This window comes from Malaclemys terrapin, chromosome 4, assembly GCF_027887155.1.
Source record: "Malaclemys terrapin pileata isolate rMalTer1 chromosome 4, rMalTer1.hap1, whole genome shotgun sequence".
Classification (NCBI taxonomy): Eukaryota; Metazoa; Chordata; order Testudines; family Emydidae; genus Malaclemys; species Malaclemys terrapin.
The window spans coordinates 35,201,035-35,228,959 of record NC_071508.1 but is presented as its reverse complement, the minus strand read 5'-3'; the positions used below and the strand labels follow the sequence as shown (position 1 = coordinate 35,228,959).

Here is a 27,925-nt window from a genome sequence, read left to right as displayed (position 1 = left end):
AAAAAAAAGTGACTTTTATTAAAATTACAGTAGTCCTTTGTGTTGAAGTCTTTCTGTAGTAGAGGGTCTGCTGGAAAGTGTAGAAGAGAATTAGCCTAACGCACAAACCCACATCTTTGCAAAATTCTATAAGGACAGAGCTAAATCAATGGTGTTTCCTGCAGTTTAGTTAAGGATACACCTTGATCTCTCAAGTGACTGAACATGCAGTGAGTCAAAGGTGTGCAAAAGAGGCTAGTGTGCACGAGAGGGAATATCCCCTGTAGGTTTGGGTCTCTCACCCACGTTCCCACTAGAGAAAATTCAACAAAAATCCCATGTGCGACAAACATGAAAAGCCCCAGTAACATCTGACCTTTATTCATCTACAAACATTAAGAGATTTACAGAGATTGATTATAAAATCCTTTTTCTTCCATAGACAAAGACTAAACCCCACTACTCCATAGGAGACACATTCCTCCATCCTCAGTATTTTTTCAGGCTGTAGGGCAGGCCTAGCACAGCTTTGGCACCTGGAAAAGGTGGGGAATTCCAGACAGCAGAGCTGGTGCGCTTAAAGTATCGCGGCTTGTTCTTGTAGAAAATGTTCTCCAGCTTAGGGCTTATGATGGCCCCAAAGAGCGTGGCGACATCAGGAGGGTTATAGTACTGGTGGATGACAGCTTGACTAAGCTGAGTCCCTGGAGAAGTAAGAGTGAACAGTTTATTAGACTGATTGAACTGGACTTTAATTCCTTCATTGAAACTTAGGTGTGTACAGCCTGCTCTTCAAGCTGTACATCCCCATCCCCTTATCGCCTCCAACACTGCAGATCCCTGGGGAGGAGCAACTTCGCAGTGGCCCACTAGGAAATCAGAACCCTGGCATGGACTTAGGTAGCACAGAGGGTGAATGTGCTAAGCATTGAATTGTGCTTATCAAAAGGATCTGCAGTAAATTGGGGAAAGTGGAGAGGAGACTTTGCCTATCTCAGCAGAACCCTGCACCTTCTCTCTGAGAGAAAATGAAGGTTTCTGTATATTTAGTCCTGCTCCAGGTATCCCAAAGGGGGGTTAATAAGGTAACTGAGTCAGATAGCAGAAGTGCAAGAACAGCAACCAGCATGTAGCTCAGCTGTAGCACTCAGCCTTAGAAAGCAGCACTCAGAGGGAATGGTGGCCTGGACATTGGTATTACCCCTACAAAGGAGCACAGGGTCTTTAACAACAGTCACTGGCAAGCAGGTTTAGGACCAAAATGTAGGTTTCAAAAACGTACATTACAATTCATCCTTTCACTATGTGCTAAGGCTGCTGGTTCAAAGGAAGTGATTTGTTATCTTGATGCTGTCCCATGGGCCTCCAGAGAGGCTGAGCACATCTTGGTATAACATTCCATCTGCACAGCTCCAGGCTGGCATCTTTAACAGCACAACACCTCATCTCCCTATGCCATGGGCAGAGAAAGCTACCACCAAGTCTCATTACCAGTCTGAGGGACCTAGCAGGGGTTTCTGAATGGTCAGGGATAGATTTCACAATGAGCTGGCACATACCATTGGCCCAGGCCGGGATGGGCTTGCGGGGCTGGCTCTCATCATCTGTAGAGTCATCACTGTTCAGATCCATCCCATAATTATTTGGATTGATGGTGGGGGGCTTAGGCCCTTTTGGGCCCTGCGGGGTCATTTGATAGGAGTTACAGACAGGGGAATTCTAGAAACAGAAAGAAGATAAGCAGCCCTAAGCGATCATCACAGCACCACACTGAAGGGTTCTAGTGATACACTGAGCCCCAGGAACACCTAACATTGCATCTTGGGTGGTAGATCAGCTATTTGTAAGGCTCTGTCACTTCTGCATTGGCCCGGGCAGCTGGCCCAGGAGCTGCCTGGGCAGCTCGGGCAGCCCCTGGGGCAGTCTCGGGCCACTCCACCCCCCATCAGCAGGAGTTTAGGTGTGGAGGGGCTCAGAGCTGGGGATAGGGGTGTGGGGCGGTGTTTACCTGGTGGGGGGCTCCCTAGAAGGGCAACAGAAATTCCCCTCCCTCAGCTCCTAGCTCCACATGCTGCCTCCGCCCACAGGCACTGCCCCCGCAGCTCCCATTGGCCTCAGTTCCCAGCTGCAGAGTCGGGGCTTGGGACGGAGGCAGCACATGGAGCTAGGAGCTGGAGGTTGCCGCTTCCCAGGAGCCGGGAGGAAACTTGCCCCAGCCCCGCCAACCCCCCCAAGCCCCTGCGGTGCCCCCCAGGCTATGCCCCCAGGGATTCTCCCCCAAGCTACCCCGCTCTCAGTTTTAGTCAGAGATATATAGTAAAAGTCATGGACAGTGAATTTTTGTTTACTGCCTGTGACCTGTCCATGACTTTTACTAAAAATACCTGTGACTAAAACGTAGCCTTAGTTATTTGTATTAAAATGATAAGATCCTAAAGTGAGTGTTTTGGTACAAATAAGGTACTGGGCTAGCTTGATTATCACTTCAAAAGTTTTTTTTTTTTTCTCTTAATTAATTGGCCTCTCAGAGTTGGTAAGACAACTTCCACCTGTTTATGCTCTCTGTATGTGTGTATATATATATATCCTCAATATATGTTCCATTCTATATGCATCCGAAGAAGTGGGCGAAAGCTTATGCTCTAATAAATTTGTTAGTCTCTAAGGTGCCACAAGTACTCCTGTTCTTCTTCATGTAAAGACAGTTACTGGAATGCTGATAGGGACAACTAAACTGGGGAAGGTGTAGCTAAGAGGAAGAAGCCTTAATTTAACCTTAGAAAAAAAGAAAGGTACTAACCCAGACAAACATTTTTGTCAATCTTTTCCTAGGAGTTTGATTAAAACAGGAGGTTTTAATCAAAATTCCTACCCCAAGCAAGTGGGGAAAAGAGAATTTGTTCCTTACTTAAAGCCTCAACTTCATTAACTTTTGTGCATTTAAAGTTTGTTTAAAAAGAGCCCCACACTCCAGAAAAAATCAAGTATGTTCTTCACCGGTCTGTGTGCTCATTTTAATGTTTCAGCCACAATCATTCCCCTCCAGGATCAGACCAGGAGGGAAGCACTTGAGGAAAGGTCAGCAACTCAGAAGAGTTTTCAGTGGCAGTTTCTCAGCCACATAGTTGCAGATGCTACACTACAGGACAGACACCCAGCACCATCCTGGGGCTATTTCTCTTATTTAAAGCTTCCGCGCTTCACCCTCATTTGATAACATTCCTGATCTATGTGGGGCTCAGTCTCCTTTGAACGGAAGAATTCAGGGAAGAGTGAGAACATCAGAGACTCCTCCCTCCCCGCATCCACCATGGGGCTGCCTGCTGAAGGTCCATGACAAACACTGATATTTTTTCCTTGAGGGCTTTTCATTGAGAACCTCAAAGCCATTTACAGAGGGGAAATGGTGCTCAGGGACCACGGTGATGAGCATGGCATACAAAACTAGCTCATCCCCATGTTAATGATGGGGAAACAGAGATTACATGACTTGCTGTGTGATCTTGGGCAAGTCAGTGCTGGCATCAGGAACAGAAGCCAGATCCCCGGCTGTAACCACTACCCAGCACCACCCCCCTCATGAAAACAAATGGAGACAGCAGGACAGCCCCATTCCTCCCTGAGTGCTGTGCTCAGGCTTGCATCTCACTGATGTCCCCCCCTCACCTCCACATCCACGGTTACATTCAGATGGTTACTGGCAGCAGCTGTGGCTTTCTTCTCTTGCTCCTGCCGTTCCAGCTCTGCTAGACGCTGCTCCTCTTGCTAAAGCAGAAATCACCAGTGTGTAAGTATTAAGATTTTAGGAGTAACCAACCCCCTCCGTGGCATGGGTGGGATACCACCTGCTACAGGGAACAAGCAGCGCTGCCTGTAATGGACAGGATAGCTAGGACTCTCCCAGCGATTAAACTCTATGACAATTTATTCCAGGAGCACCACAGCCCACCTGAGGCTGGTGGCCAAGTTGCTGCTGCTGGAGACAGCACTTGTTATAATGGCTGCTGCCGGCAGATACATACATGTTGAGTCTCCTTACCCGTTTCTTCTCTTTTTCTTCCATCTCCTTTTGGAGCCGCTCCTTCTCTCTAGCTGCCATCAGCTCCCTCTGTAGGCGAGCCGCCTTCTCCTTCTCTTGCCGCTCACGTTCTCTGGGAAACAATGAAACACACCAGGTCACGCTCAGAAAGAAGAAGTGTGCATACTGCATCTCCCCCATGATGCCTATTGCACTTCATCCTTCACCCCAGTGTCCAGGGCCTTCACCACCTGCCCAGTGCATATCTCCCACTCTGGGGCCCAGAACTTCTTCCTGGCTGCTCATCGCTCATCCCCCACTCCAGGGCTAAGCTGACAGAATATAGGGCTTTGCCAGGCCCTTTCACTGGGTCATTCAGCCCCTGCTCTTCTCTGCAGGGTCACGGCAGAAGCTTCAGTACATGGAGGGTCATTTTTCACCTCTCTGCCTGAATCCTCTCCTGTTCCTTTTTCTTCTCAAGCTCTCTCTCTGCTGCCAGCTGCTTCTCTCTCTCTTGTTCCGCCTGTCTCTGCTCTGCAATTTTCCTCACTCGCTCTTGCTCTTCCTCCTCCCTCTTCTTCTGCATTCGCTCCTTGTGTCGGCGCTCCTCCTCCTCCTGACAAGCAAAAGGAAGCAGTTACCTCCACCTTGCAAGGGAAGAGGGGGATATGCAGAAAAGCACGAGGGTCAGCCTGCCTGATGCCTTTCCACAGCTCATCACTACAGCATTGATGGACTGAAGCTTTCGGTGTAGTTTCTGCTTCCCTTTCAGAGATGCACAATCACTTGCTCAGCTCTCCCCATCCCACTGGCACCGGAGAGTGATACCCCTACTAGGTCTCAGCTCTGTCACCCTGAATGTCGATGGCCCTCAGCCCCAGGCTCACAGTGGTTCCTGAGTTCTGGTCCTCTGTTAATTGCAGTTGAGACTCTTTATAGATTACCTGATGTCTGAAATCTCCCCATTTACATCCTGCCCACCCCAGGAACCGGGGAAGATGGATTAACAAGCACTGACCTCCCCAAAACACTGACTTTTGAGGATGTGGTCAGCTCATGGACCATGCGGAAGAAATGGTTAGAAACTCATGAAAAGCACAGAAACTGGTCTGTAGTGAAGGGAAGGATGGGGTGGCAACAAGGAGTCCCAAAGGGACCCGAGGGACTTTGGGGGATAGAAGACTGTACTTTTCCCTCCTGTAGGCTAATTCTCCCTCAGCTACTCACTGTATAGTCCTGCCCTCCTCCCCATGTACAGGGACTGTGGCAGATCAGTGTTACTTTGGCTGCTCCCCTGCCATGTATAGGGCAGAGTGCAGCACTGTCACCACACCCATTCCCCTAGCCCAATCCGTTCCTTCCTGCATACAGGCCCCAGCACAGCTCACCAGCTGCAGCGCTTTCTGTTTTCTGGCCTCCTCCTCTTGTCTGCGCCGGGCTTCAACATCTCCCATCTTCTTGGCAGCTACCTTCTTCTTTACCTTTTCCTCTGCCAGCCTCTCCTCCCGCACCTGAGACAGTCACACATACATCGGGTCTGGATCTTGCTGTTGCACATGGGACAACTCCCCTATATGTATTACGTCCTCTCAGGTACATCAAGCTCATTGGGGAGTCAGGGACATATCTGCCCAAAGGGCAAAAGATGCCCTTCCCTGTACCAGAGAGTCAAGAGGTCCAGTGGGGTCTGTGCATATTTCTCGGAGCATAAGCTCTTTGGGGCAGTGACTTTGTCTTCCCCTGGGTTTGCTCAATGGGATTCCAATCCCAACTGAAGCCTCTGGGTGCTACCTTATCTTAAAGGCAGGCAGCACCCAGTGCAGTGAGTCCAACAGCACCTGGGACAGTTCACATGAGGAGAAGCTCTTCAGAACACACAGAGCATATCTGAAATAGAATGAGTGTCACTTAGCAGAGACTCTGGCAGCTGCAGGGCAAACCAAAGGCCAAGGGTAAGCCAGTTTCCATCTGGTTCAAATTAAGGGTTTCCTAAGAGGGAACATGGCCCACGGTGGCAAAGGGGACAGAGGAGAGCAGGCTCCACAGACAAGGCTGCTCTGGCTCTTCATACCTATCTGAATGCCCCTGCCCTATTTGTAATAGCCCAAGACCTTCACACAGGAGGCTTACGGGGGAGATGGTTTATTTGCGCACATTCTTTGGCTATTAACCAGACTGGTACTAACTGAAAATGGAGTCTCTGCTGGCCTAAATGCACCTCCCCCTGCATTCTCCCTCATCATTCCAGCCAACAGAGACTCCTATCAGGATTAGCTGTAATCCCAAAACACAGCAGGAACTCAAACCCCCTTAGCTCCAAGGTTCAAGTCAGACCTTTAATGAAAGATTTCCCCATTGGTTCCCTGAGTCTGAACAATGTCAGTCCCCTTTTCCCCTATACAAGAGAGGACATGACCCAAAGTGAGGTGACCCCTCTCCACCCTACCCACTCCCATAAGAAAACCATTGTCCCAAGAGGCTCCATGGTCAGATTGGGCCCTCTTACCTTCTCACTCTTCTCATCAAACTGAGCAAGTTTCTGCTCAATCCGCCTTTTCTTCTCCTCCTCCATCTGCTCCACCCGCTCCCGAGCCTGCAGCACCTTGCGCAGACGCGCTTCCCGTTTCCTGTAGGATACACAGACAGCCAGTTATGAAGCAATTCTGAGATGAGCCAGAGATGGAGCAGCTGGAGGGACAGCTACTCACAGTTTCATCTCCTCCAGGCGCTGTCTCTTTTCCTCCTCCAGCTTTTGTTTTCGTTGTTGCTCGGCCTCCTGTTTCCTCCGCAGGCTCTCCAGCCGCTGCCGCTCCTTCTCCTGCAATGGGTGGGAAGCTCAGATTATACCCAGCTGCTGGGGCTAGTTGCTGGTGCAGTCTGGGTGGCCATAGGCAGCCAGAAACAACACACCAGGGAACTTGAAGTTGCAACCACAGTCAATACAAACCTCCCTGGAAGGGGGCACAAAGGGCCCCAGTACCACAGTGGCCCAGCAAGGTGGCTAGCCCAGCTCTAATAACCTGTAGAAGTAGCTGCAATGGGAAGAGACAAAGCAGCAGTGCTAATTCAGCCACCCCATTTTCTAGGAGCAGGAGAGGAACTGTGGGGCACTTGTTGTGTGTCAGAAGCATTACCCCAAGATCAGTATGTTACTGCATAGGGTGCATTTGGGCAAGCAGCACTGTCCGTGATTTCTATGCTGCATTCACCACAGAAGTTCGACTGTCACTAGCCAGCATCAGTGCTAGACTTCAGCATGAGACAAGGGAACAGGTGATGTCCTAGGTAATCCTCTGCTCACATCACATCTCAAGATCCCCCATTGCCCCTACTTTCCACCCAAAGGTTCTCTCAAAGGTTTGAATTGTGGCTTCCATGCTTCCTGCTGAGGCAGACTAGAATGAACTCCCAATTACAACAGTGAGACCTATACCAAATGAATAAATCAATGCAGAGCACTCAGTTCCCTCGCACACATACCACGTGACCCATGCTGAATGTGCTACCAGGAGGAGGGAAATGGAGGCCACTAGCAAGGCCGTCCCTAGTGGGGTGCAGGGCCTGGGACAAATCAGCCTCCCCGCTTGCCTCCTCACCCCCCCACGCACTCCTCCCTGATGTCCACCTGCCTGCCCGCCATCCGTCCGGCACGCCCCGGCCTGCCTGCCGCTCACCTCCCCGCTAAATCTCCTCGCCACCCACCCCCCACACGCTGCTTTCCTTTTTGCTGCCCGCCCGCACACCTGCCTGCTAGTCTCCTCACTGTCTGTCCGCCCCCCCGTCCACCCACCTCCTCACCCCCCTCCCACATCCTGCTCACCTCCCCACCCCACTCGCCTGCTCCCACCTCCCCCGCCGCCTCCTCACCTGAATATCAGGACAAATGGCATCCAGATTGTACATTGGTTGGGATGTGGGACAAAGGGCTAAATATCGGGACAGTCCGATTTTATCAAAGCATGGGGCCCAGGGCAGTCACCCTGATTCGCTCTACTCAAGGGACAGCTCTGGCCACTAGTTCCACAAGAGTCTTCTCATTGTATTAGTGTCACAGTCCATCCCAGGATGCTTAGGTAACTCCTGTGACCCCTCCCTGCTCTTAACTGAGGGGACGGATCTTAACCAAACAAAAACCTATATTGTGCCAAAACATCTGATAAAGGGAGGACTCTCTGGACAGGCAACCTGCCCTGTGGGGGCATTGTTTAGACTTGTGGAATCCTGCATCACCTTTGGCTGTGACTGGAGTGAAGTACAAAGTACCATAGCCCATGCAGGGATGACAAAACATTCACCAAGTAGGTGAGTCAGATTCCCAGAAGGGACTATTGTGATCACGAGTCTGACTTCCTGTATAACACAGGCCAGAGAACTTCCCCAAAATAATTCCTACATCGGAAAAATGGGCAATCCACCACAACCATGGTAAATGGTTCCAATGGTTAGTTAGCCTCACTGTTAAAAATTTACACCTTATTTCCTGTCTGAATCTGCGTATTTTTGACTTCGAGCCATTGAGTTGTGTTCTCACTTTCTCTGTTAGATAGGAGAACCCATTATTAAATATTAGTACCCCATAGAGGTACTTCTAGACTGTAATCAAGCCACCCTTTTACCTTCTCTTTGTTCTCTTCTCTGAACCCTCTCCAATTTATCCTTCTTAAATTGTGGACACCAGAACTGGACACTATTCCAGCAGTGGTCGCACAAGTGCCAAATACAGAGGTAAAATAATCTGTATTCTCCTACTCAGGATTCCCTTTCATGCATCCAAGGATTGCATTAACCTTTTTGACCACGGTGTCACACTCGGAGCTTATGTTCAGCTGATTATCAATCACAACCCCCAAATCTTTTTCAGAGCCACTGCTTCTCAGGACAGAATCCCCCCACCCTGCAAGTCTAACCTATATTCTTGTTCCTAAATGTATACTGTTTCATAAATACTGAGTGATAAATTGTTCTCCTTAACCACTGAGGCCAGGACAAGAAGCTTAAATTGCAGCAAGGGAGTTTCAGGCTAGATATTAGGAAAAACTTCCTAACTGAAGGGTAGTTAAGCACTGGAACAAGTTACCTAGGAAGGTTATGGAAACTAGTTAAGTACCTCCAATAATGAACAAGTTAGACAAACACCTGTCAGGGATGGTCTAGAAAATACTTAATCCTGCCTCAGTGTAGGGGACTGGACTAGATAACCTATCTAAGTCCCTTCCAATCCTTTGTATCTATGGTTCTACTGTTTGCCTGCCCCCAGTTTGCCAAGCAATCCAGATCACTCTATATCATCGATCTGTCCTCTTCATTATTTATCACTCCCCCAATTTTTGGGTCAGCTACAAACTTTATTAGTGATGATTTTGTGTTTTTTACCAGTGATCTGGCAGAAAATGATAACTACCATACGGCCAAGAACAGATCTCTGCAGGATCCCCCTAGATACACAACCACTCGATGACTGTTCCACATTTATAATTACATTTTGAGACCTACCGGTTAGCCAGCTTTTAATCCATTTAGTGTGGGCCATGTTAATTTTAATCTAGTTTCTAGTTTTTTTAATCAAAATGTCAGGCGGCACCACCATCTGTGTAGTAAGCTTGTGTGTGTCATTAGCAGTACACCAGGGAGATTAAATCCTTCACTACTTGTGTGGAGAAGGAAGTCCACCTTCAGAGTACAGCAGAACCCACTAACTGGTGTAGGCCCAAAGATTCCCAGCAACGCACTAGCAGCTCTGCTATCTGTTACTGGAAACAGGCTGTAGATGACAGACAGGACTCAGTGGTCTAGGTTTCTGGAAGCAAGAACTGATTTCATACAATTTAGATTTTAGTACTTTCAATTAATTTTTAGACAATGGAACAACAAGAGACCATCCCAAGCAGATCTCATGTTTATTTTAAAGGCACCCTGTATTAGTGAGCATAAGCAGGAGGCATGCATCCATGGCACCCTTGCCTCTACTGGGCATTCCTGTGAACCTTATCCCTTTGTACTTTACTGATGTTCTAAACAACTGTGACTTTGGCTGGTTCCTGCTGCCCTTTGAATGCTGACCTCTCTTCTCATTGTTGTAAAGCAAAAATATTAGGACTGTGTGCAGGTAGTGAGCAAATTAAAAAGCACCCACTGCCCGTTAGTGATGTGAGAAGTGCACCTACTGTAAGCCCAGTCTATAATTAAGGAGAGTCATTACTTACGACAAATTCACCCTGTATAAACAGAACATGGGGAAAAACAACAGTTACTCCCTTTGGAAATCACCACATAAACCTAGAACCAGACCTTCTTGGCTCATCTAGGTGGCTGCAGGGGTCTGCCTCCAGAATGTCATTGACTTTGGAGGCGGTGGGCAGTAAGTGGCACCACCTGGATTTAATTATCCATTTGCATGGAGCAGCTTGCAGAATCAGGACCCTAATCCCATCCTTGCCAGTAGCTGGTTACAGTTACCACACTGCATGGCAGGCCTTTGCAGCCACTCTGGCTCTCTCCCCTCCCATCCCACTTTACCTTGGGATCGGTTCGGAGTGGAGTGTTGTGTTTGATGAAGGATTTCTTTATACTACTTCGCCCCACCGAACACGGGGTCATCAGCAGCTGGTTCTTCTGCACAGTATGTAAAAAGGTCTTAAATGGACGGACAACCTGTGAAGAGAGCACAGAGAGTACTGGTAGCTGAAGGAGAAGGGAAGAGTCCTAGAGGAAGTATGCTGGGGCTGGGACTCTGCCTCACTTTGCTGGCTGGACAGAGTGGCGATGGAGTCTTTTTTCTTGGAGGGGAGAGCCCGCCTTCCTCCGCTTGCTGCCCATCATACAGCTCATCCACGGCTTTCTTGTAACTTGGCTTTCTCCTGCAAAAGTTAATACACATCTATTACACAGCGACCCAACAGAGGAAATTCTTCTCCTGATCTTAGCAGCACTCATGATTCACACTGTCACAGTTTCAGGGTTAACTGCACCTCAGTATCCTTTGTGGTCTCAAGAGCACCCCCTGAGGACTCAGACCTCTAGTCAGCTCCTCTCTCGGGAAGGGAACATGCATGTCTCTTCCTCCAGACCAGACTTTTAGGGCTGCAGTTCCCTTGCAATCCACTATGTTTACCCCACCAGGTCTGACTTTAATTTAGCACTTGCAGGTCTCTCTCAGGAATAATGACAGTTAATTAGCGACCAGCCAGCTTTCCCAAAACACAAAATGTTTATTAGGATAAAACAGGGATGTACAAACTACGTTTTAAGCCGGCCCGCGAGGTCCTGCTGGAGAGAGGGGTCTGGCTTTGCCCTGGTCCGGCGCTCCAGCTGGGGCACCGGGTTGGGGGATGCACCACACGGCTCAGCCCCACTCCGGCGCTCCAGCTGGGGGCCGCTCCACACGGGTCCCAGAAGCCACGACATGTCCCCACTACGGCTCCTACACACTCCGATGGCCCCCTCCGGCGCTCCAATGGGAGCTTCAGGGGCAGTGCCTGCAGATGGGGCAGCGTGCAGAGCTGCCTGGCCGAGTCTCCGCATAGGAGCCGGAGAAGGGACATGCCACTGCTTCCGGGAGCCGCTTGAGGTAAGCGCCGCTCAGAGCCTGCACCCCTGAGCCTCTCCCCATGCCCCAACCCCCTGCCCCAGCCCTGATCTCCCTCCCACTCTCCAAACCCCTTGATCCCAGCCTGGAGCACCCTCCTGCACCCCAAACCTCTCATCCCCAGCCCCACCCCATAGCCCACACCCCCAGCCAGAACCTGCACCCCTTCCCGCACCCCTGACCCAATTTTGTGAGAATTCATGGCCCGCCATACAATTTCTATTCCCAGATGTGGCCCTCAGGCCAAAAAGTTTGCCCACCCCTGGGATAAAAGCATTACACAGAAAACAAATTAACAGTTTATATGCATGCTAAGCTCTACTAGGTATTACCCATCACCCACATGGGATCTGGGTAGGTCTGTACAGAAAAATTTATCAGTTCTGTATTCCACGGTGAGTCTGTCTGAGTCAGACCAGGCTGACTCTTTATATAGTTTTGGGGGCTCTGTCTCCAGGCCTCCTGATCCAGGTTTGAAAAATAAATAATAATAATAATAATAATCAGTCAAGGGCCCTTCCTCCAGGAAGCAAAGCATCAAAGGGATGAGTATCTGCATAACTTGCACTGGGCATCTGCATTCATTCCCCAAGTGATTCCAGCTACCTACAGACTAGTGCATCAATAACGCTATGAATATCCCATAGGCAAAGCAAAATATTTTAAATCTTTCAAAAATACAAAACTATGTAGCCACAAAACTATGTGTATCAGAGCTTTTAAAGGTAATTATCTGGTACAATTACCTGGCTAATGAGGTATTATAAAGCCATGCTAGGAGATGTGGATTAATACCCTTCTTCAGAGATACAGACAAGCTTTCATTGAAGCCCTATAATGTTGAATGAAATCAGTCCAGCCCACCCAGACTATTTCCCTCTGATGAGAATGTACCTGACACTCTGGGGCTGTTCCTGGGCCTCATCACTCTTATCGGAATGGCTCTCTGCAGAGAAAGAATTACAGTTAGTTCCATCTGAAAGGTTCCCTTCAGGAGAGTCCAAAGCCAGAGTCATCAGGCCTAGCAGCTCAGCCCCCTGAGTACATTGTTGGGAACCTCTTCTGCTGTTGCCATGAACTTAACAGACTGGACCTTCCTGCTTATGGCAGAAAGCGACTTAGCCACCTCCAAACCCCAGCACTCTGACCAATACAAAGTGTTATCTTTACAAAACACTGTAGGGAACGTTGTCTGTGGTACGCACTATGCTTTGGCCTTCTGCATGTAGATCCACCGAGATAACAGCCTGCATCAAACCATAAGAGGTTTCAGATCCTCCTTCCCTACCCACGTAAGATATAACAATCCTCCAACCTTCTAATGGGAAAGCACATTTACCACATTTCCTGAAGGAAAAACTATATCAAAAGAGTCCAGCACAGCCAAGTGTCACTTGATTTAAGACGGGGTAGTCAACTGGCAGACTGTAGACCACATCTGGACCACCAGACACTTTTGAACAGACCACAACATCATTTTATTTATTATCATTATTGTTATTGCCATGTGAAAAATGTTTCTGACTACCCCCAGATTGAGAGATCAGACCAGTTTCTTGCACAAGGAACCTGGTCAATAGAATGTGAGACAAATTAACCAACCCTCAAAGCAAAGTCTTGCCCTTCCCTGAATCTCAGTCAGCAATGGGGCTCTGGAAGAGAGTTACCTGTACCGCTCCCCTCCTGCTGCTCTGCCTGGACATGGTTGCCAACAGCTGTCTTGGCATTCTTAGAACGAAGGGACATCCTGGGGCCTTGGGGATCCTGCAGAAAAGGCAACTGGATTTCAGTGTGATGCCCACAGAGAGAAATAAAAACTCAGTCAGCATTTTAAAGTACTCTGTGTCCTGCTGGCACAAGGCAAAGCACTGGAAATACAAGTGAAGTCCCACCCTGCAACTGTAAGAGAGAGAGAAAGCCCCACCTGAGTAACAAGCTGCAGCACTGAAGTAAATAGCAGCTGTTTGCATAGAACACAAGAGTGGCCACAATATGCAGGGATTTTTTTGCTCACATTGAGCTGGCTGAACACAGGCCATCTGACACCCAAGACAGTCAAGGCTGGATAACTGTGCTGATTGCAGCCTTTTTTTCCAGGCAATGGCAGATCAACATTCCACTTGGTGATTGTGTGCCTGTTACTTCAGATTCCTAAGTCCATGCTAAGAGGTTGGAGGAACATAGAAGATCTCTAATTTATCAATATGATGTGTACCTCTATTTGAATAGTATCTTGCAAGGAAGCTGCAGAGTGTTAGCAGGCTGCTGCAGGAGAGTTTGAGACACCAGGGAACAAGACTCCAGCCAGGTAGAGCTGGGAGCAGCCTGCTAAAAGCAGGGAATTGAGTTGGCCTGGTTATTCTGTGAGCATCCAATGGATGAGGAACTGCTTGGAGGAGTTTGGGATTATTATGTGCCTATAGCAAACCTGTACATAGAGAGTGAGCCCTGGAAGACAGTGCTTATGCTACCAGAATGCTGCTTGTTTCAGGGAGCCGATCCACAGCAGGCAAAGATGAGACTTCCTCAGGCTAAACTAAGCATAGGTGGTGGTGAGGTGCCTCACAACCCTGGGTAGCTCTTGAAAATGTCCCAGGGAGGCAGGGTCTGCAGAGAAACAGACTAACCTGGTCCTCAGAAGAGCATGAGCATGAGGGATAAGTCAGACCTCCCTAACAGTTAGCAATTCCCTCAGGCTTTAGGTACGACAATATGTCTTCTGATTCCTGTATCCCTATGGCAATTGGAGAAAAATACTTTGCTTTGGAGAGGCTGTTGAGAATCCCATTTTCATACTGATCACAGGTCCCCAAAGGGAAGTCTCTGGCAGGTACCAAACACTGTTGGTAAACAGGGATGCTGTAACCCCATGATCCAGTCTAAAAATGGGGTGAATCATAGGATTCTACCCTGAGAGAAGACCTGGTGCTGGGCCAGGGATTTGAGGAATTGAGGACAGCTGAGGAAAGAGCAAGTGATTCTGAAACAAGTGCTCACACAATCGTGGGGCTTTTCCTCATGAGACCAACTGAAGGGAGCACAAATCAGGGAGGGAGTGGTTTCAGACTACATGGTAGTTACAATATTCAATAGTTCTCTAATTGCAAAAATGGACAAGCCCTTCAATTAGACCTAAACATTATTTAAAGGTCAACAGGAAAGTTCTGAAAGTTGCATTCTGTTTAAGTTCCCAATTTAGTAACAGTTCAGTCAAAACACTTTCCACGACCATGAAAAGTCATTTATTTGCCTGCCGAGGTAAGGGCTGAAGATTCTGAATTTTCCCACCAAGTTTCTGATCACCATCAGCACATAAAACTGAACCAGAAAACAGGAGCCAAAAGTATCCCCCCGCCCAAATCCTTGCTGTGCTCTGGAACAGTGATGCCATCAACTTGCCCAGGACAAGTTGAACTAAGGAGCTGATGGACAAAAAATAGCTTTTCATAGCTCTCCCCCAGTATTTATGCTGCATCAGCCCTACCCGGATCTTACCTCCTTACAGGGGGTGGTAGATCCCAGCTCAGACCTGGAAGAAAGAGTTAGATGCTTAGTGGCAAAAACAGTACCAGCTCAGAGCTGTCTGCGGGCAATAATACATTTTATGCCAGGATAACCATTGAAGAAATGCTCCAACCGTGGAATTCAATGCATTTATTTTGCGCTCTTCACCCATCACTTGCATTCTGCACAATAACTCCACTCCAAGCAGACATTGCTTTTAAAATAAGCCACCACGGAAATCTTCCCTTTCCCAAACTCTGGAAGAACGAACCAGATAAGAGCACAAATGAAGGAGTTACTCAGCGCTCTGAAGCAGGGGGTCTCAACCTCTTTCTTGCTGAGGCCCCCCTCAACATGCTATAAAACACCAGGGCCCAGCGGGGTGAAGAGGGGGATGACTCAGGGCTCTGCACTGGGATGGGACCCTTGGACATAGGCATAGTTTTACTTCTATTTGGGGGAGAATGGGGGGACAAGAGCTGGCAGGGCTTGAGCCAGCTCCGCGCAGCGGGGTCCAGGGAGGGAGCACCACCTCCGCCCCCTGACTTACTCAGGAGGCTACCCAGGCTGTCTGGGCTGTGGGGGGACACAACCAAAATATATAACTCAAAGGGGGGACTCAGTTCAAAAAGTCTGAAAACCGCTCAGAGTGCAGGGAGCAGGTAGCTAGGGGCTGTGTGAAGTGAGGGGGTAGCTCAGGGTGCAAGCAGGGGGTAGCTAGGGGCTTTGTACGGGGGGGACGGGGGCTCCCAGAGCAGCTCCCAACTTCGGGAAGGGGAGCGCTGGGGCTCCCAGCTTCAGCCCCCGCTGCTTCTGGCTTGCGGGGAGGGGAGGTTTGCCGGCTTCAGCCCTGCGCCGCTCCCAGCTTCAGCGCTGGGCCTTGGGGCACTGGGGTTCAGCTGCGGGGCTCCGCGGCCCCCCTGAAAGGGTTCATGGACCCTTGGTTGAGAACCACTGCTCTGGAGCATCAGATATTTCTTCCTCTAGCGCAGGGATAATCAATTATTTTTGTCAAGGTCCAAATTCCTTGGTCAAGGTATAGTCAAGGTCCAGATTCCAGAGAAAATACAAAGACAATAATGATAATAATAATAATAATAATAATAAGTAGTGAATAAAAGGTGCTCTGATGCAGAGGACTGATCTGACTGGTCTGAATCTGAAGAGGCCCCTATCCTTCTTAGGACCCTAAAATCCACAGAACCCAAATGCAATAGGGGGATTCTTTGTCGGGGCACCTTTCTTGCCACCCACCTTCTTGTAACTGAGAGCTGCTTTTCTCAGCTGCAGTCAGACTTCGGGACCTTAACTGACCAAACACATTGTATTAGTTCCTTATGGAGCACCTTTGCTAGAGAATGAACCCTCCTAGCCTGGGATTCTTCATCAGGCTTCAGCTCTAACATAGGCTTAGAGATTACTCTCCCTGTGTCCAGAAGCTCCCTTTCGGAACAGGATCTCCCAGAACCTCCTGGAGGAGCAGGCTCTGGAGCAGAGTGTTATAGTTCTTTTGGGCCCTTTTTGAAAAGGCTTTACAAACATCACAGCCTTTAACCAAATGCCTTTCTCCAATGCCTAAACGGCACTTTTCAAGCCATCTGAAACCGAGGAACATTGTGAGGCAAGAGGAACATCTTGTCAACCTAATTTCTTGCATGGGTTTGCAACCTTGGCCAAAACAGAAGGCAACAAAATGTGATGAAATAGTAAGAAATCCACTATGCTAAAATTTAGATTTAATATCAGGTAGTTTAACTATTTACACTAGACTCTACAAGCTCAAATTTGAGAGAAAGCCTGGTTCTGTAGTTGCTCTGGCTAGTAAGGAACAGGAAGACCACTTGAGCAACTCCTCGGGATGTGGCCTGGAGAGCTGGATGGACCTCAAGAATATTTGGGGAATGGAGAAACCTTGCACGAGTAGCCTTACCTGACTTCGACATTTTTTTCTTCATCCATAAGGCTCTCCACAGAGCTGTGACCTGAGGGAAAAAAGAGCATGAAAAACAAAATGTAAATAAACAAGTCTTAGCAAAGACTATTCCTGTCAATCAAGCTCAGAACCTGGGACCTGCACATCTATCAGGCAAGGGTATTTTGAGAAGGTTCCTGCTACAAGTTATCATATTTTAATAAATGCAAGCAGCCACAGGATTCCACAAATTCCTTTACAATTGGGGTGAACTAATTCTGGAACTACAACAAAACTGCCTTCCCTTATTGCCCCAGAAATGGATAAGCTCCCCATATCGCTCAGTTTTAAATAGTAGACTCTCCTCAATCAAGACAACAGCCTGAGTTATACATAGGTCTTTGAGTAAACTACTGAACAAAACCTTTTGCCTGTTCCAGCAACTGATGTATTTATTTTTGTTGTCATTGTGAAGCACTGTGATGAACATTCAATACATGCTGACAGTTATGTATTGAATCAGATTCCCATAGTGCAGTTCTCTCTCTAGAATGGCACACCTCTACCTCGATATAACACGAATTCCGGATATAACACAGTAAAGCAGTGCTCTGGGGGGCGCAGGGCTGCACACTCCAGTGGATCAAAGCAAGTTCGATATAACGCGGTTTCACCTATAACGCGGTAAGATTTTTTGGCTCCCAAGGACAGCGTTATATCGAGGTAGAGGTGTACAAGCAATGTACATGAACAGATTGGCTCAACAAAGCAAGATCTAGCTGCTGCCAACCCCCCATGCCCACATTGTGTATTTACATCAAACGAAGTGTTTAGATTTGGACTCTTTCATTCATTGTGGAAGGCCCTGTCCAACCTACATGGATTTTTAAGCCATTTTACAGCAAGAGGCTTACTCACGGTTTACTCTACTGAAGGCCAAATTGTCAGCAATGGATTCCAATTGATGACAACTGTTTAAATCGGGGTGGGCAAACTACAGCCCGCGGGCCAAATCTGGCCCGCCAGCCATTTTCATTCGGCTCTCAAGCTCCCACTGGGGAGCAGTCTGGGGCTTGCCCCGCTCCAGCCAGGGAGCACGATTGGGGACCGCTCCACGTGGCTCCCAGAAGCAGCGGCATGCCCCCCCTCCGGCTCCTATGCTTAGGGGCAGCCAGGGGGCTCCGCTCTGCACGCTGCCCCTGTCCCAAGCGCCACCCCTGCAGCTCCCATTGACCAGGAACTGCGGCCAGGGGTGGTGCCTGCAGATGGAGCAGCGTGCAGAACCGCCTGGCTGCGCCTCCACGTAGGAGCCGGAGAAGGGACATGCTGCTGCTTCCAGGAGCCACTTGAGGTAAACGCCGCCTGCACCCCTGAGCCTCTCCCGATGCCCCAACCTTCTGCCCCAGCCCTGATTCTCCCCACCCTCCAAACCCCTCGATCCCAGGCTGGAGCACCCTCCTACACCCCAAACTCCTCATCCCTCGCCTCACCCCAGAGTCCACGCTCCCAGCCGGAGCCCTGACCCCCCCCAGCCTGAAGCCCCCTCCCACACCCTGAACTCCTCATTTCTGGCCCCAACCCAGAGCCCGCACCCCCAACCAGAGCCCTGACCCCCTTCCCGCACCCCAACCTCAATTTTGTGAGCATTCATGGCCCGCTATACAATTTCTATTCCCAGATGTGGCCCTCGGGCCAAAAAGTTTGCCCATCCCTGGTTTAAGTGCTAACATAAACTGTACAAAACTGTTTTCAATACTGGCCCATAGAGAGCCATGCTGAGAATATTGTCAGCACTGCTTTCATCTCCTTGTCTACGAAGTGCTTTGGGCAGAGTCTATGCTGCAGAAATTTATACAGAATTCCCCAGATTCTGCTGAGCCATTGTCAGGACCCAGGAGAACCACAGTGTAGACAAAGCCACAGCTTCTAGCATGATTCTAAAGAAATGGTTTAAATGAAACAATTTAGCAGTTGTGTTAATGGTGCATGTTAAACTGTTTGTGAAAGCTCTTCTGTTTGTGCTACAGATCTATCTTCAAGAGTCATGGAAGTCCTCAGCTAGAAAACATAGATCAGTGGCTCCCAAATTGAGGGCCATCAGCAATGACCCCTGTGCGGAGGATGCCATTTTTGCTTTGCACAGTGTGTCCTCACACGTATGTTGCATGCGAGGTCATGATACACAAGGGACACCATTTTGCACTACAAAACTGAATCCACTATAATCTCTGGGATCCCCACAGGAAGTACTTCATCAAAATAGTGATGAATTTGTGATGGCAAAAAGTTTGGGAACCCCTCTGAGGTAGAACAATAGAACTGAAAAAAAAATGTTAGTGTAGCAGCGTTCTCTCTTAGGGTTGGATATTTGACCAGTTGAAAAATAATTGGTTAATTGACCAGTCTAATATTGTCAAATAATGTCAAAAATATTCATATTTTAAAGTACTAATTTATTAGAACAGAAACTAAAGAGTAAAGACTTTATTCTCCAACAAGCGTATAGCCTTAGATACTTAAGCCTAATTACAAAAAACAAGTTACTTAACTGAGTTGTTTTAACTAAAAAATGCAAAACACAATGAAATGCACTGTGATGCAATCAAAAAAGAAGGTCACCACCTACATCAGAGCATTCTTGCTGGAATATTTGATCATGGTCAAATAACAGGCAGTAAACTGACCACCCTGCCAAGTCTATTCTTCCTATTTTCCACAATTAGTCTCATCACATAGCTTATCTCCAACCTTCTTTAGATGCAAGGGTGTTTACACTTCAGGAGTCTCTTACTCATTTACCTGGTGTTTGTTTACTTTTTGCATTTCACTCAGCTCCATAACAGAGCCAGAAAGTGAATCTCCTGCACTAAAACAATGTTTGCTTCCCAGCAAGGCAAATAAGGGATCTTTAAAATCCAATTATTCCCCCACAAACAACCATCAGTTCCCATTGCAAGTTATTCAAATATGTATATTCATGAGCACATTTCTATTCATACTAGGTCTTGAAAACCCCAGCCCCTCCTTGCCCTCCCAGAAAACGGGGGCTCCAAAACCACCGGCCAGTTTCTGTTTAAGCGATTGGGTCACAAAAATAGTTACTTTGTTTCCAGGGGAAAGCCACAGGACTTGAGGAGAGCCCACACCACCCCATGGTCAGCACAATTTAAAAAGGGGAATCATGTCCACTGGCTTTTTCTGCAACTTTACAATGGCAAGAGACTCCAGAGGAATAGATACCTGGACTACGGCTTCATAAATCACACTCTTACCATCTACACCAGGGGTGGGCAATAATTTTCGCAGGGGGGCCACTCCACGAATTTTGGTAAGTCATCACGGGCTGCACATTTCTACTATATTAATGGAGGAGTGTGGGGTCTGGGAGGGAATTTGGGTGCAGGAGGGAGCTCTGGGCTGGCGCAGTGTGTTGGGGTGCAGGAGAGGGTGATGGGTGTGGGCTCTGGGAGGGAGTTTGCTGTAGGAGGGGGCTCTAGGGCAGGGATTGGGGTGCAGGAGAGGGTGTGAGGTGTAGACTCTGGCCAGGTGGTGCTTACCACAGGCGGCGCCCGGCTGGCGGCACAGCAGGCTCAGGCAAGCTGCCTGCCTGCCATAGCCCCACACCACTCCCGGAACCGGCTGCAGCCAGGTGCTGCTGGCATGTCTCTGCACACCCCTTGGGATGAGGGGAGAAGCGGGTCTCCATGCGCTGCCCTCGCCCGCAAGCACTGGTCCCGCAGCTACCATTGGCCGGTTTCCAGCCAATGGGAGCTGTGAGGACAGTGCTGAGGGCGGCGGGGGGGGGGAGGGGGGGACGACACACGGAGCCACCGCCCCCCTGCCAGAGACGCGCAGAGGCGTGCCAGCAGCATCCGGCCACTTCCGGGAGCGGCTTGGGGCCATAGCAGGCAGGCAGCCTGCCTGAGCGCCCCGCTGCACAGTGGGACTTTTAGCAGCCCGGACTCAGAGATTGTGAGGGGGCAGAGGAGGCCAGACAGAAATATTAGTCATGGCGGACTGGACAGAAATGTTAGATGGGCCAGATTCGGCCCGTGGGCCGTATTTTGCTCACCCCGATCTACACGGATACTGACTATTTAAGTGACCAGTTACCGGCTAGAAGTGCTAGCTTTTGTGAAGTTAACACTGCACTATAGGTGTCACTCAGATGAGTCTCTCTAGAACTGGTGCATATTTTTAGCAAGCCAGTTTAAACACATTGACATTAACTGAAATGTATCTAGCCCAAGGATACCTGCTGCATCCACATTGAAGAACTAACTCCATACTATACCTTTCCAGTGCTGAAGAAAAACAGGCAGAGTGCCTGGGAATGGAGCAAAGCAAAACTGCCTTGTAAACCTGAGAAACTTACGGATCACGCAGTTGGAGGCTAGAGATGACTGACGAGCTGCAATTCTCTTGGACCTCGCCCTGCTGACAGACTTCCGGATCATGCTTTCCCTTTTGCTGGCCAGAGAGTACTTCTCCGCCAATGAGGTCCGGCAGCTCATGGAGGTTCTGCACATCAGACTTCGACGAACAGAGTGACGGCTTGATTTGGAGCCTGTAGGGGTCCCCGTGCCATCCTTTAAATTCTGGGAAAGTTCCTTTACTGACCCTTGGTTACCCTCTGGTCCCTGAGCAGAGACATCCATCTCCTCAGTGGCAGGCTCCCTATTTACAGTGGTTTTGCTAGTTGCTGTATTTGCTATTTTTAATTTGGATGCACTCCGGCCTTCTCTTGCCCCCTTTGTGCTGTTGATTCCTGAAACTACTAAGGCAGAGGCTGCAGACATAGGCTGCAGTTCTACCATCCCAGCTTTCTTGGGAGAGTCATCATCTGAGCTCAGGACAATGACTTTGGAAACCATGGCACCTGTCTTGGGCAGACTTCTCTTCAGATGTAACTCAGCGCTATTGCAATCATTGACACTGATATCTACTAAGGGGACCCTCCCTTCCACTGGCTGGACAGCTGACTTCTCAGGGAGTGCCACAGAGCGCATATCAGAAACCACAGCCCGGGATCTTGTCACCCGTCGAGGCGGGGAGGCCTCTTCCATCACAGCCCTGATTATTTCCAGGTCCTCTTTGCTTCGGAGTCTTCTGGAACATCGTTTAGCAGATGCTCGCTTAATACTCCTCCTTGATAACCTAATAACAGAAACAGTGAAGCAAACTGGAGCCACATAAAAGCAAACATTTCATTTACATTTGCCGGCTAGAGTTGGAGATGACAGTTTTCTTTTTATCAAAAAGCACCTTTCTGGGGAGGATTCCATTATTCTTTACTACTTAGGCATTTTACAGAAAAGTTGATGTTGCTGTGTACACATCCATGTGTTGGTGATGATGTGTGGTTTGGGGCACTTACAAGACAAAATTGAGATGATATAGAAAAAAGCAACAAATTAACAGAAAGAGGTGGGCGTGTGTGACAGTCTGTACCCCTATGTGCACCCCTTTTACAAGACTATGATAAAAGTTGTACAAAGTATACCTTGAGGTATCATTTGAAAACTCATGATTTGCTGATCATTACTGTCCTGTTGCACACATTTCAATAACACTACATGTAAAATTATGAGATTTTGCTGTATGATAGTTACTGAAATAGGTTGTATTTCTAGGTAACACCCACAAGCCAGTATCTCAGACACAAAGATATCATGCCAGCAAGGTGTTGAAGAGCCATTACCTACTTACATAAAAACGTCCATACTGGGTCAGACCAAAGGTCCATCTAGCCCAGTATCCTGTCTTCCGACAATGCTTCAGAGGGAATGAACAGAACAGGTAATCATCAAGTGATCCATCCCCTGTTTACCATTCCCAGCTTCTGGCAAACCAAAGACTTCTGGCAAACCATCCCTGCCCATCTTAGCTAATAGCCATTAATGAACCTATCCTCCATATATATGCCCTACTTAATTGGACATTCACCAGCCCGGAGGGGAACGGCCACAAAGTATGTACAATTCACTTGAAGGATAGTTGGCAGCTCACATACCCAATGGAACTGCCTGACCCCATGACCCAGCAAGGACTCATCCAGTACAAAGCGTTGGAGTATAAGAGGGGGAGAAAGGAGGAAGGCCTCCTCTCCTCTCTACCTTACATCTCTCTGCTGATAACATCAGTGAATATCTGAAGAACACTGAACTAAGGGGACCGGTCCCAGGCTGAAAGAAAATCCAGCCTGTGAACTGCAAACTATGAAAAGATAGTTACCTGTTCTGTAACTGGTGTTCGAGATGTGTTGCTCATGTCCATTCCATATTAGGTGTGTGTGCTCACCACATGCACTGGTGCCAGAAGTTTTTCCCTCAGTGGTATCTGTAGGGGACTAGCTCTGGTGTCCCCTGGAGTGGCACACATATCCCGTAGTATAAGGGGCACCGCTGGCTCCCTCCACCCTCAGGTTGCTCCCAGCTGGCCTGGCCTTTCTCGTTCGTTAATGGACGCAACTACCAGGGAGCTTGGGGCCAGGTGAGCATATAAGTATTCATGACCCTTCACCAGCACATAGCATTTTCACTCTGCCCTTTTTGAAACAGGGAGCAGGGATGAGAGGGTCTGCCACAAGGCGTTAATAATTTTAGATTCCCCCTCACATAGGGATAGCGCAACCCTAGCCAGTGCGGTAGAGCAAGGAGTCCTATATTTCCTCCAGCTCCTCAGCATGGATCCCCAAGCTGGAGGCAACGCGTTTCAATAGTTCCTGATGCGCCTTAGCGTCATCTTGTGGAAATGAGGGGTGGGTGTAATCGCCTCATTAGGGGACGAGGAGGACGAGGCTGGTACCGAGGGCTCCGCCCCCTCCGGTGGTGGTCCTAGTGGCCATTCCTCGGGGTCCAGGTGGACCTGAATGGTTCCCCCTCCTGAGATGACTGACTCTGGATGGGGGCGAGACACTGCAGCCTACGGCTTGTCTGAGGCTCCTGTCACCGATCTGGGCACTTGTGATGGGGAGCGATGCCGCACAGATGGGGACTTGCGGAATGGTCCTAAGGTGCATTTACCCCTGGATCGTGGTACTGCCGTTGCCGGTATGGGAAGCACTGGTAGCGCCATGATATCCTGTGCTGCCTGCCGCGCCACAGGTGGTGAAAGGACATCCAGTTGCCTGTGGCCCACATCACGGTCTGGTGAGGCAGGCATGGCTTGGGGAGGGCTAGCCCACTCTCTGTGAGCTGGGGCCCCACCCACAGGAGGAGGATCGGATTCGCCCGCCTTGGGTCTTGGCCCACCTCCCGCCCTCTCCTTGCCCTCACGAGACGTAGCAGATCTTCCTCGCCTGGTCTTCTTTTGTCGCTTGGCAGGTGCCAGGGAGGGAGATCGTCACAGGTCCGTCGATGGTGCTGGCGGGGGCGCGCTCTGCACCAATGCCACAGTGCTGGGACCAGAGTCGGACCTTAGCTGCTCTGGTGCCAGAGTTAGCACAGACTCCATTAGGAGCGCTCTGAGACGGATGTCTCGCTCCTTCTTTGTCCAAGGTTTGAAGGCCTTACAAATTTGACACTTGTTGGTTATGTGGGACTCGCCCAGGCACCACAAACAAGTGCTATGCGGGTCACTGATTGGCATAGGTTTTCTGCAGAAATTGCAGGGTTTGTAGCCTGGGAAACGGGGCATGCCCTGACCCCCGGCTGAATCTGTCTGGCGCTAACTTTTTAATCTAACACTAAGGATTTTCTAAAACTATTTGCAACTATTTACAACTTTTTTTTTTTTAAAGAAAAGATTGTTAACTACTGAGCAAGCAAGAAAGCCAGCCTAAGCAGCAGCTGTTCCATCACTGTCACCAAGAAGGAACTGAGGGTGGAGGGAGCCGGCGGCACCCCTTATACTGTGGCATGTGTGCGCCACTCCAGGGGTGCCAGAGCCAGTCCCCTATGGATACCACTGAGGGGAAAAACATCTGACACCGGTGCATGTAGCAAGCGCACACAGCTAATGTGGACTGGACCTGAGCAAGCACTCGAAGAACTGAGAATTGCCTGGAGCATCTGGTGTGGTAAGAACGATGCCTGTTTCCAATCTTATTTAGCTTGGTAAAGTTTAGGAATTAGCTTGCGGTTTTATCTTTCTATTTCTTTTGTAACCAATTCTGCCTTACCACTAATCACTTAAAATCTGTTTCTCTAGTGGTTAAACTTGTTTTATTGTTTTATCTAAACCTGTGTGTTTGGAAAACTCCACTTGGGGTATCAAGGCTTGTGCATATCATTTTCTATTAATAAATGACAGACTTAATATGAGCTTGGAGTCCAGGAGAGTGCTTGGCAGTGCAAGATGCATATTTTTGGAGCAAAGTCTGGGCCTGGAGAGTTTGCTGGTGTTGCTCTGCAGTGTAATTCATGAGTGGCTGGCTATAGCACTCATGCAGTGTAACTGGGCGTAATTTACATGCTGGAGACTGTGTGAGAGCAGACCAGGAGTGGTTGCTCTCACAGCAAAGCAGTGTAAAAGGCACCCCAGGTTGGAGAACTGAGGGGACACAGCTTTTCAGCAAGTCAAATGTAGGCTGCACCATCGGAAAAATGGATATTTTGTAAGACGGTCTATCAGATTCATGACATGTCTCCAACTCTGTCCTGAGGTAGTCACAACTGATTCTAGGTGGGTAGCGAGCAATGTGAGTAAGGGAATTAATGAAGCAAGATCCTGTTTTCACACAAGTTTTCATGCAATAGTCAAGGCCGGTTGCTTGGCACGGATTCTGAGATTTTTGTAATTGAAAAAGTCACAGGATCTTAGATGCCCTTGAACAATCTGACAAGCACCGATATGTTGCAGAATACTAGCAGTGCATGTATAGTTTGTTTAGGGCTGCTACAGTTAGAGAATATTAATAAGTGTTCATGCAGAACATTTTCTGTGCAGTTCAATATTGTACTTTAAAGCAGCATTTCTCAAATGTGGCCACCAGGGGTTTTTCCTGATGCCACGACAGTCTCCTGGCCAGAGATGAAGGAGGTGGTACAGCAGCAGTCCCTCCCTGCAGCACCGAGGGGCTTGCGGGAGGGCTTCAGCCCCACTCCCCCATCCCATCTTCAGCTGCGGGACTCTAGGGCTGGGCTTTCCCCCCCCGATTAAGCCAGAGGCTCCAGGCGTGGGCTTAAGCTCCACTGCCCCAGCTTCAGCCATGGGACTCCAGAAGCAGGCTTCACCCTCCCTCCCCGGCTTCAGCCGCAAGACTCCAGGAGTGGCCTTCACCCTTTCTCCTCCAGCTTCAGGACTCTGGGGACAGGCTTCACCCCCTCCCCTGCGGCTTCAGCCTTGGAGCTCTGGCAGCGGGCTCCGGGATTCAGCCCCTCCCTCCCCACTCTAGCCATGGGGCTCCTGCTCTAGGCTTCATCCCAGGGCAGCAGGGCTTCAGGATGGCTGGCCTTACCGGATGCCATGGCCAAGAGGCAAGGAGCTGGGTGAGCCTGGGGTGTGAAGCTGCAGAAGGGAGCTCATGGCAATGCGGGGCAGGGAAAGCAGCGGGATCTGGGGGAGGTGGGGGGCGATGGGGCCAGGGGTGATGGGTGGGTGACTGAGGGAGGCAGCAGGGACAAATATTTTTTTTAATGCACAGTCTCTAATATTCCAAATCAGGAGAGTCTACTTTAACACCTGCAGATAAAGCCTTTCTCACCTTTTCCTGATTGGGTCTTTGTTCTCATCCTGAACACTAGAAAGTCGCCTCTTGGGACGATTTTTCTGTGACGGTGTTTTTGGCATCAGCTCTGGCTCATCACTGCAGCTGCTGTTTTAACAAGGAGGTGGCAAGGAAGAGAAATCAACATCACCAGGCAAGAAGGTACTTGCACCTGGGAACATCTGTCATGGTAGGTCTCCAGCTGGCGAACAGACAAGGGGGATGTCTACAAAGTCTTGCCTCTACCAAGTGAGGAGCAGGACCCATGCCCAACAGGATACTACAGGTCACGCAACAGGCTTGGCTCCAGCCAGTCACAGAGCCAGCCACTAGGCACCGGCTATGTAGCTGAGTCTATTAGGGGAGTTCTCTGTACGTCTCTATAGGTGTGTGTGTGGGGGGGTCTCTATATGTCTAGATCCATGTGGGGGAGAGAAAGGTCTCTGCATTTGTGTATCTGTCTCTATCTGCGGGTGTGCGCCTGTCTCTGTGGAGGGTGGGGATCCTCTCTCGGCGTCACTCTGTCTGTGGGGTCTCGCCACATGTTCGTCGGTCTCTATTTGGGGAGAGGAGGGGCTGCCTCCGTCCCCACTGCGTGGCTGGCGGAGTGCAGGGGAAAGCGGACAGCACTGCCGGCGTTCATCACCCCGGTGCGCTCCATTGCCCCAGGCCAGCCCCGGACCAAACTCCTCCTTCCGTGGCATGCCCCGCCCCACCCCATCCGGCCAGGGCTGGACCAATCCCCCCACCAGCCCATCCATTCCTCCCCCCAAATTGGTGATGGATCAACTCCCCCCCCCCCCCGGTTCTGGATCAACCCGCCCAGAGCTGGACCAGAACCCATCCCCCACCACCCGCTCCATTCTCCTCCCCCGCCCCCCGGCGCTGGATCAGATCCCCCCCGCCGGCTCCTACGTGCTGAACATCTTGGCGGCCTCCTCGCGGATCTCCCGCAGCCAGACCATGTCGATGGCGTCCACCTGCCGCAGGAACTCGGCCAGTTTGCGGTTACAGACCGCGGGTAGGTGCGCGGGGCCCGACGCCGCCTCCATGGCTCCGTCCGTCCGCAGCCGGCGCTCTCCCAGGGCAGGCCCGTGGCAGAAACCCTCCTTTTCCTGGTGCGCGCCGCGCTGCTACCCGCTTCAATTTTCAAATCTAACTGTCAGCGGACACGCGTGTCGTCACTCCCCCTCCTGCCCAATCACATAGCGTCCCACGAGGTGAAAGGGGGCGTACGCAGCCCTTATCATAGAGACCAAAACAGGACTTTCTAGCTAC

The 27,925-nt window shown here is 49.6% G+C and overlaps 1 protein-coding gene across 1 annotated transcript; it reads right to left on the bottom strand.

The window, feature by feature from the left end:
• Positions 1-333: 333 nt before the first annotated feature.
• On the bottom strand, positions 334-27,802 carry INCENP (inner centromere protein). Its single transcript, XM_054024875.1, has 17 exons — positions 27,563-27,802; positions 26,645-26,755; positions 21,374-22,155; positions 17,017-17,068; positions 15,078-15,111; positions 13,250-13,346; positions 12,477-12,528; positions 10,737-10,854; positions 10,514-10,648; positions 6,706-6,815; positions 6,504-6,624; positions 5,386-5,508; positions 4,438-4,613; positions 4,019-4,130; positions 3,646-3,744; positions 1,539-1,698; positions 334-683 (listed from the first exon to the last, which is right to left on the bottom strand). Exons 1-17 carry the CDS (start codon positions 27,697-27,699, stop codon positions 469-471), a joined length of 2,634 nt encoding a protein of 877 aa, XP_053880850.1. The 5' UTR covers positions 27,700-27,802; the 3' UTR covers positions 334-468.
• Between the last annotated feature and the right edge of the window lie 123 nt (positions 27,803-27,925).

What these genes read in the sequence shown, in the direction of transcription:
- INCENP (XM_054024875.1), bottom strand. Translation starts at nt 27,699, where the DNA reads ATGGAGGCGGCGTCGGGCCCCGCGCACCTACCCGCGGTCTGTAACCGC. An exon ending in CACTCTGTCCAGCCAGCAAA is followed by an intron (nt 10,649 to 10,736) that starts GTGAGGCAGAGT and finishes CTCTCTTCACAG; the next exon opens with GTTGTCCGTCCATTTAAGAC. An exon ending in AACAGAAAGCGCTGCAGCTG is followed by an intron (nt 4,614 to 5,385) that starts GTGAGCTGTGCT and finishes TTTGCTTGTCAG; the next exon opens with GAGGAGGAGGAGCGCCGACA.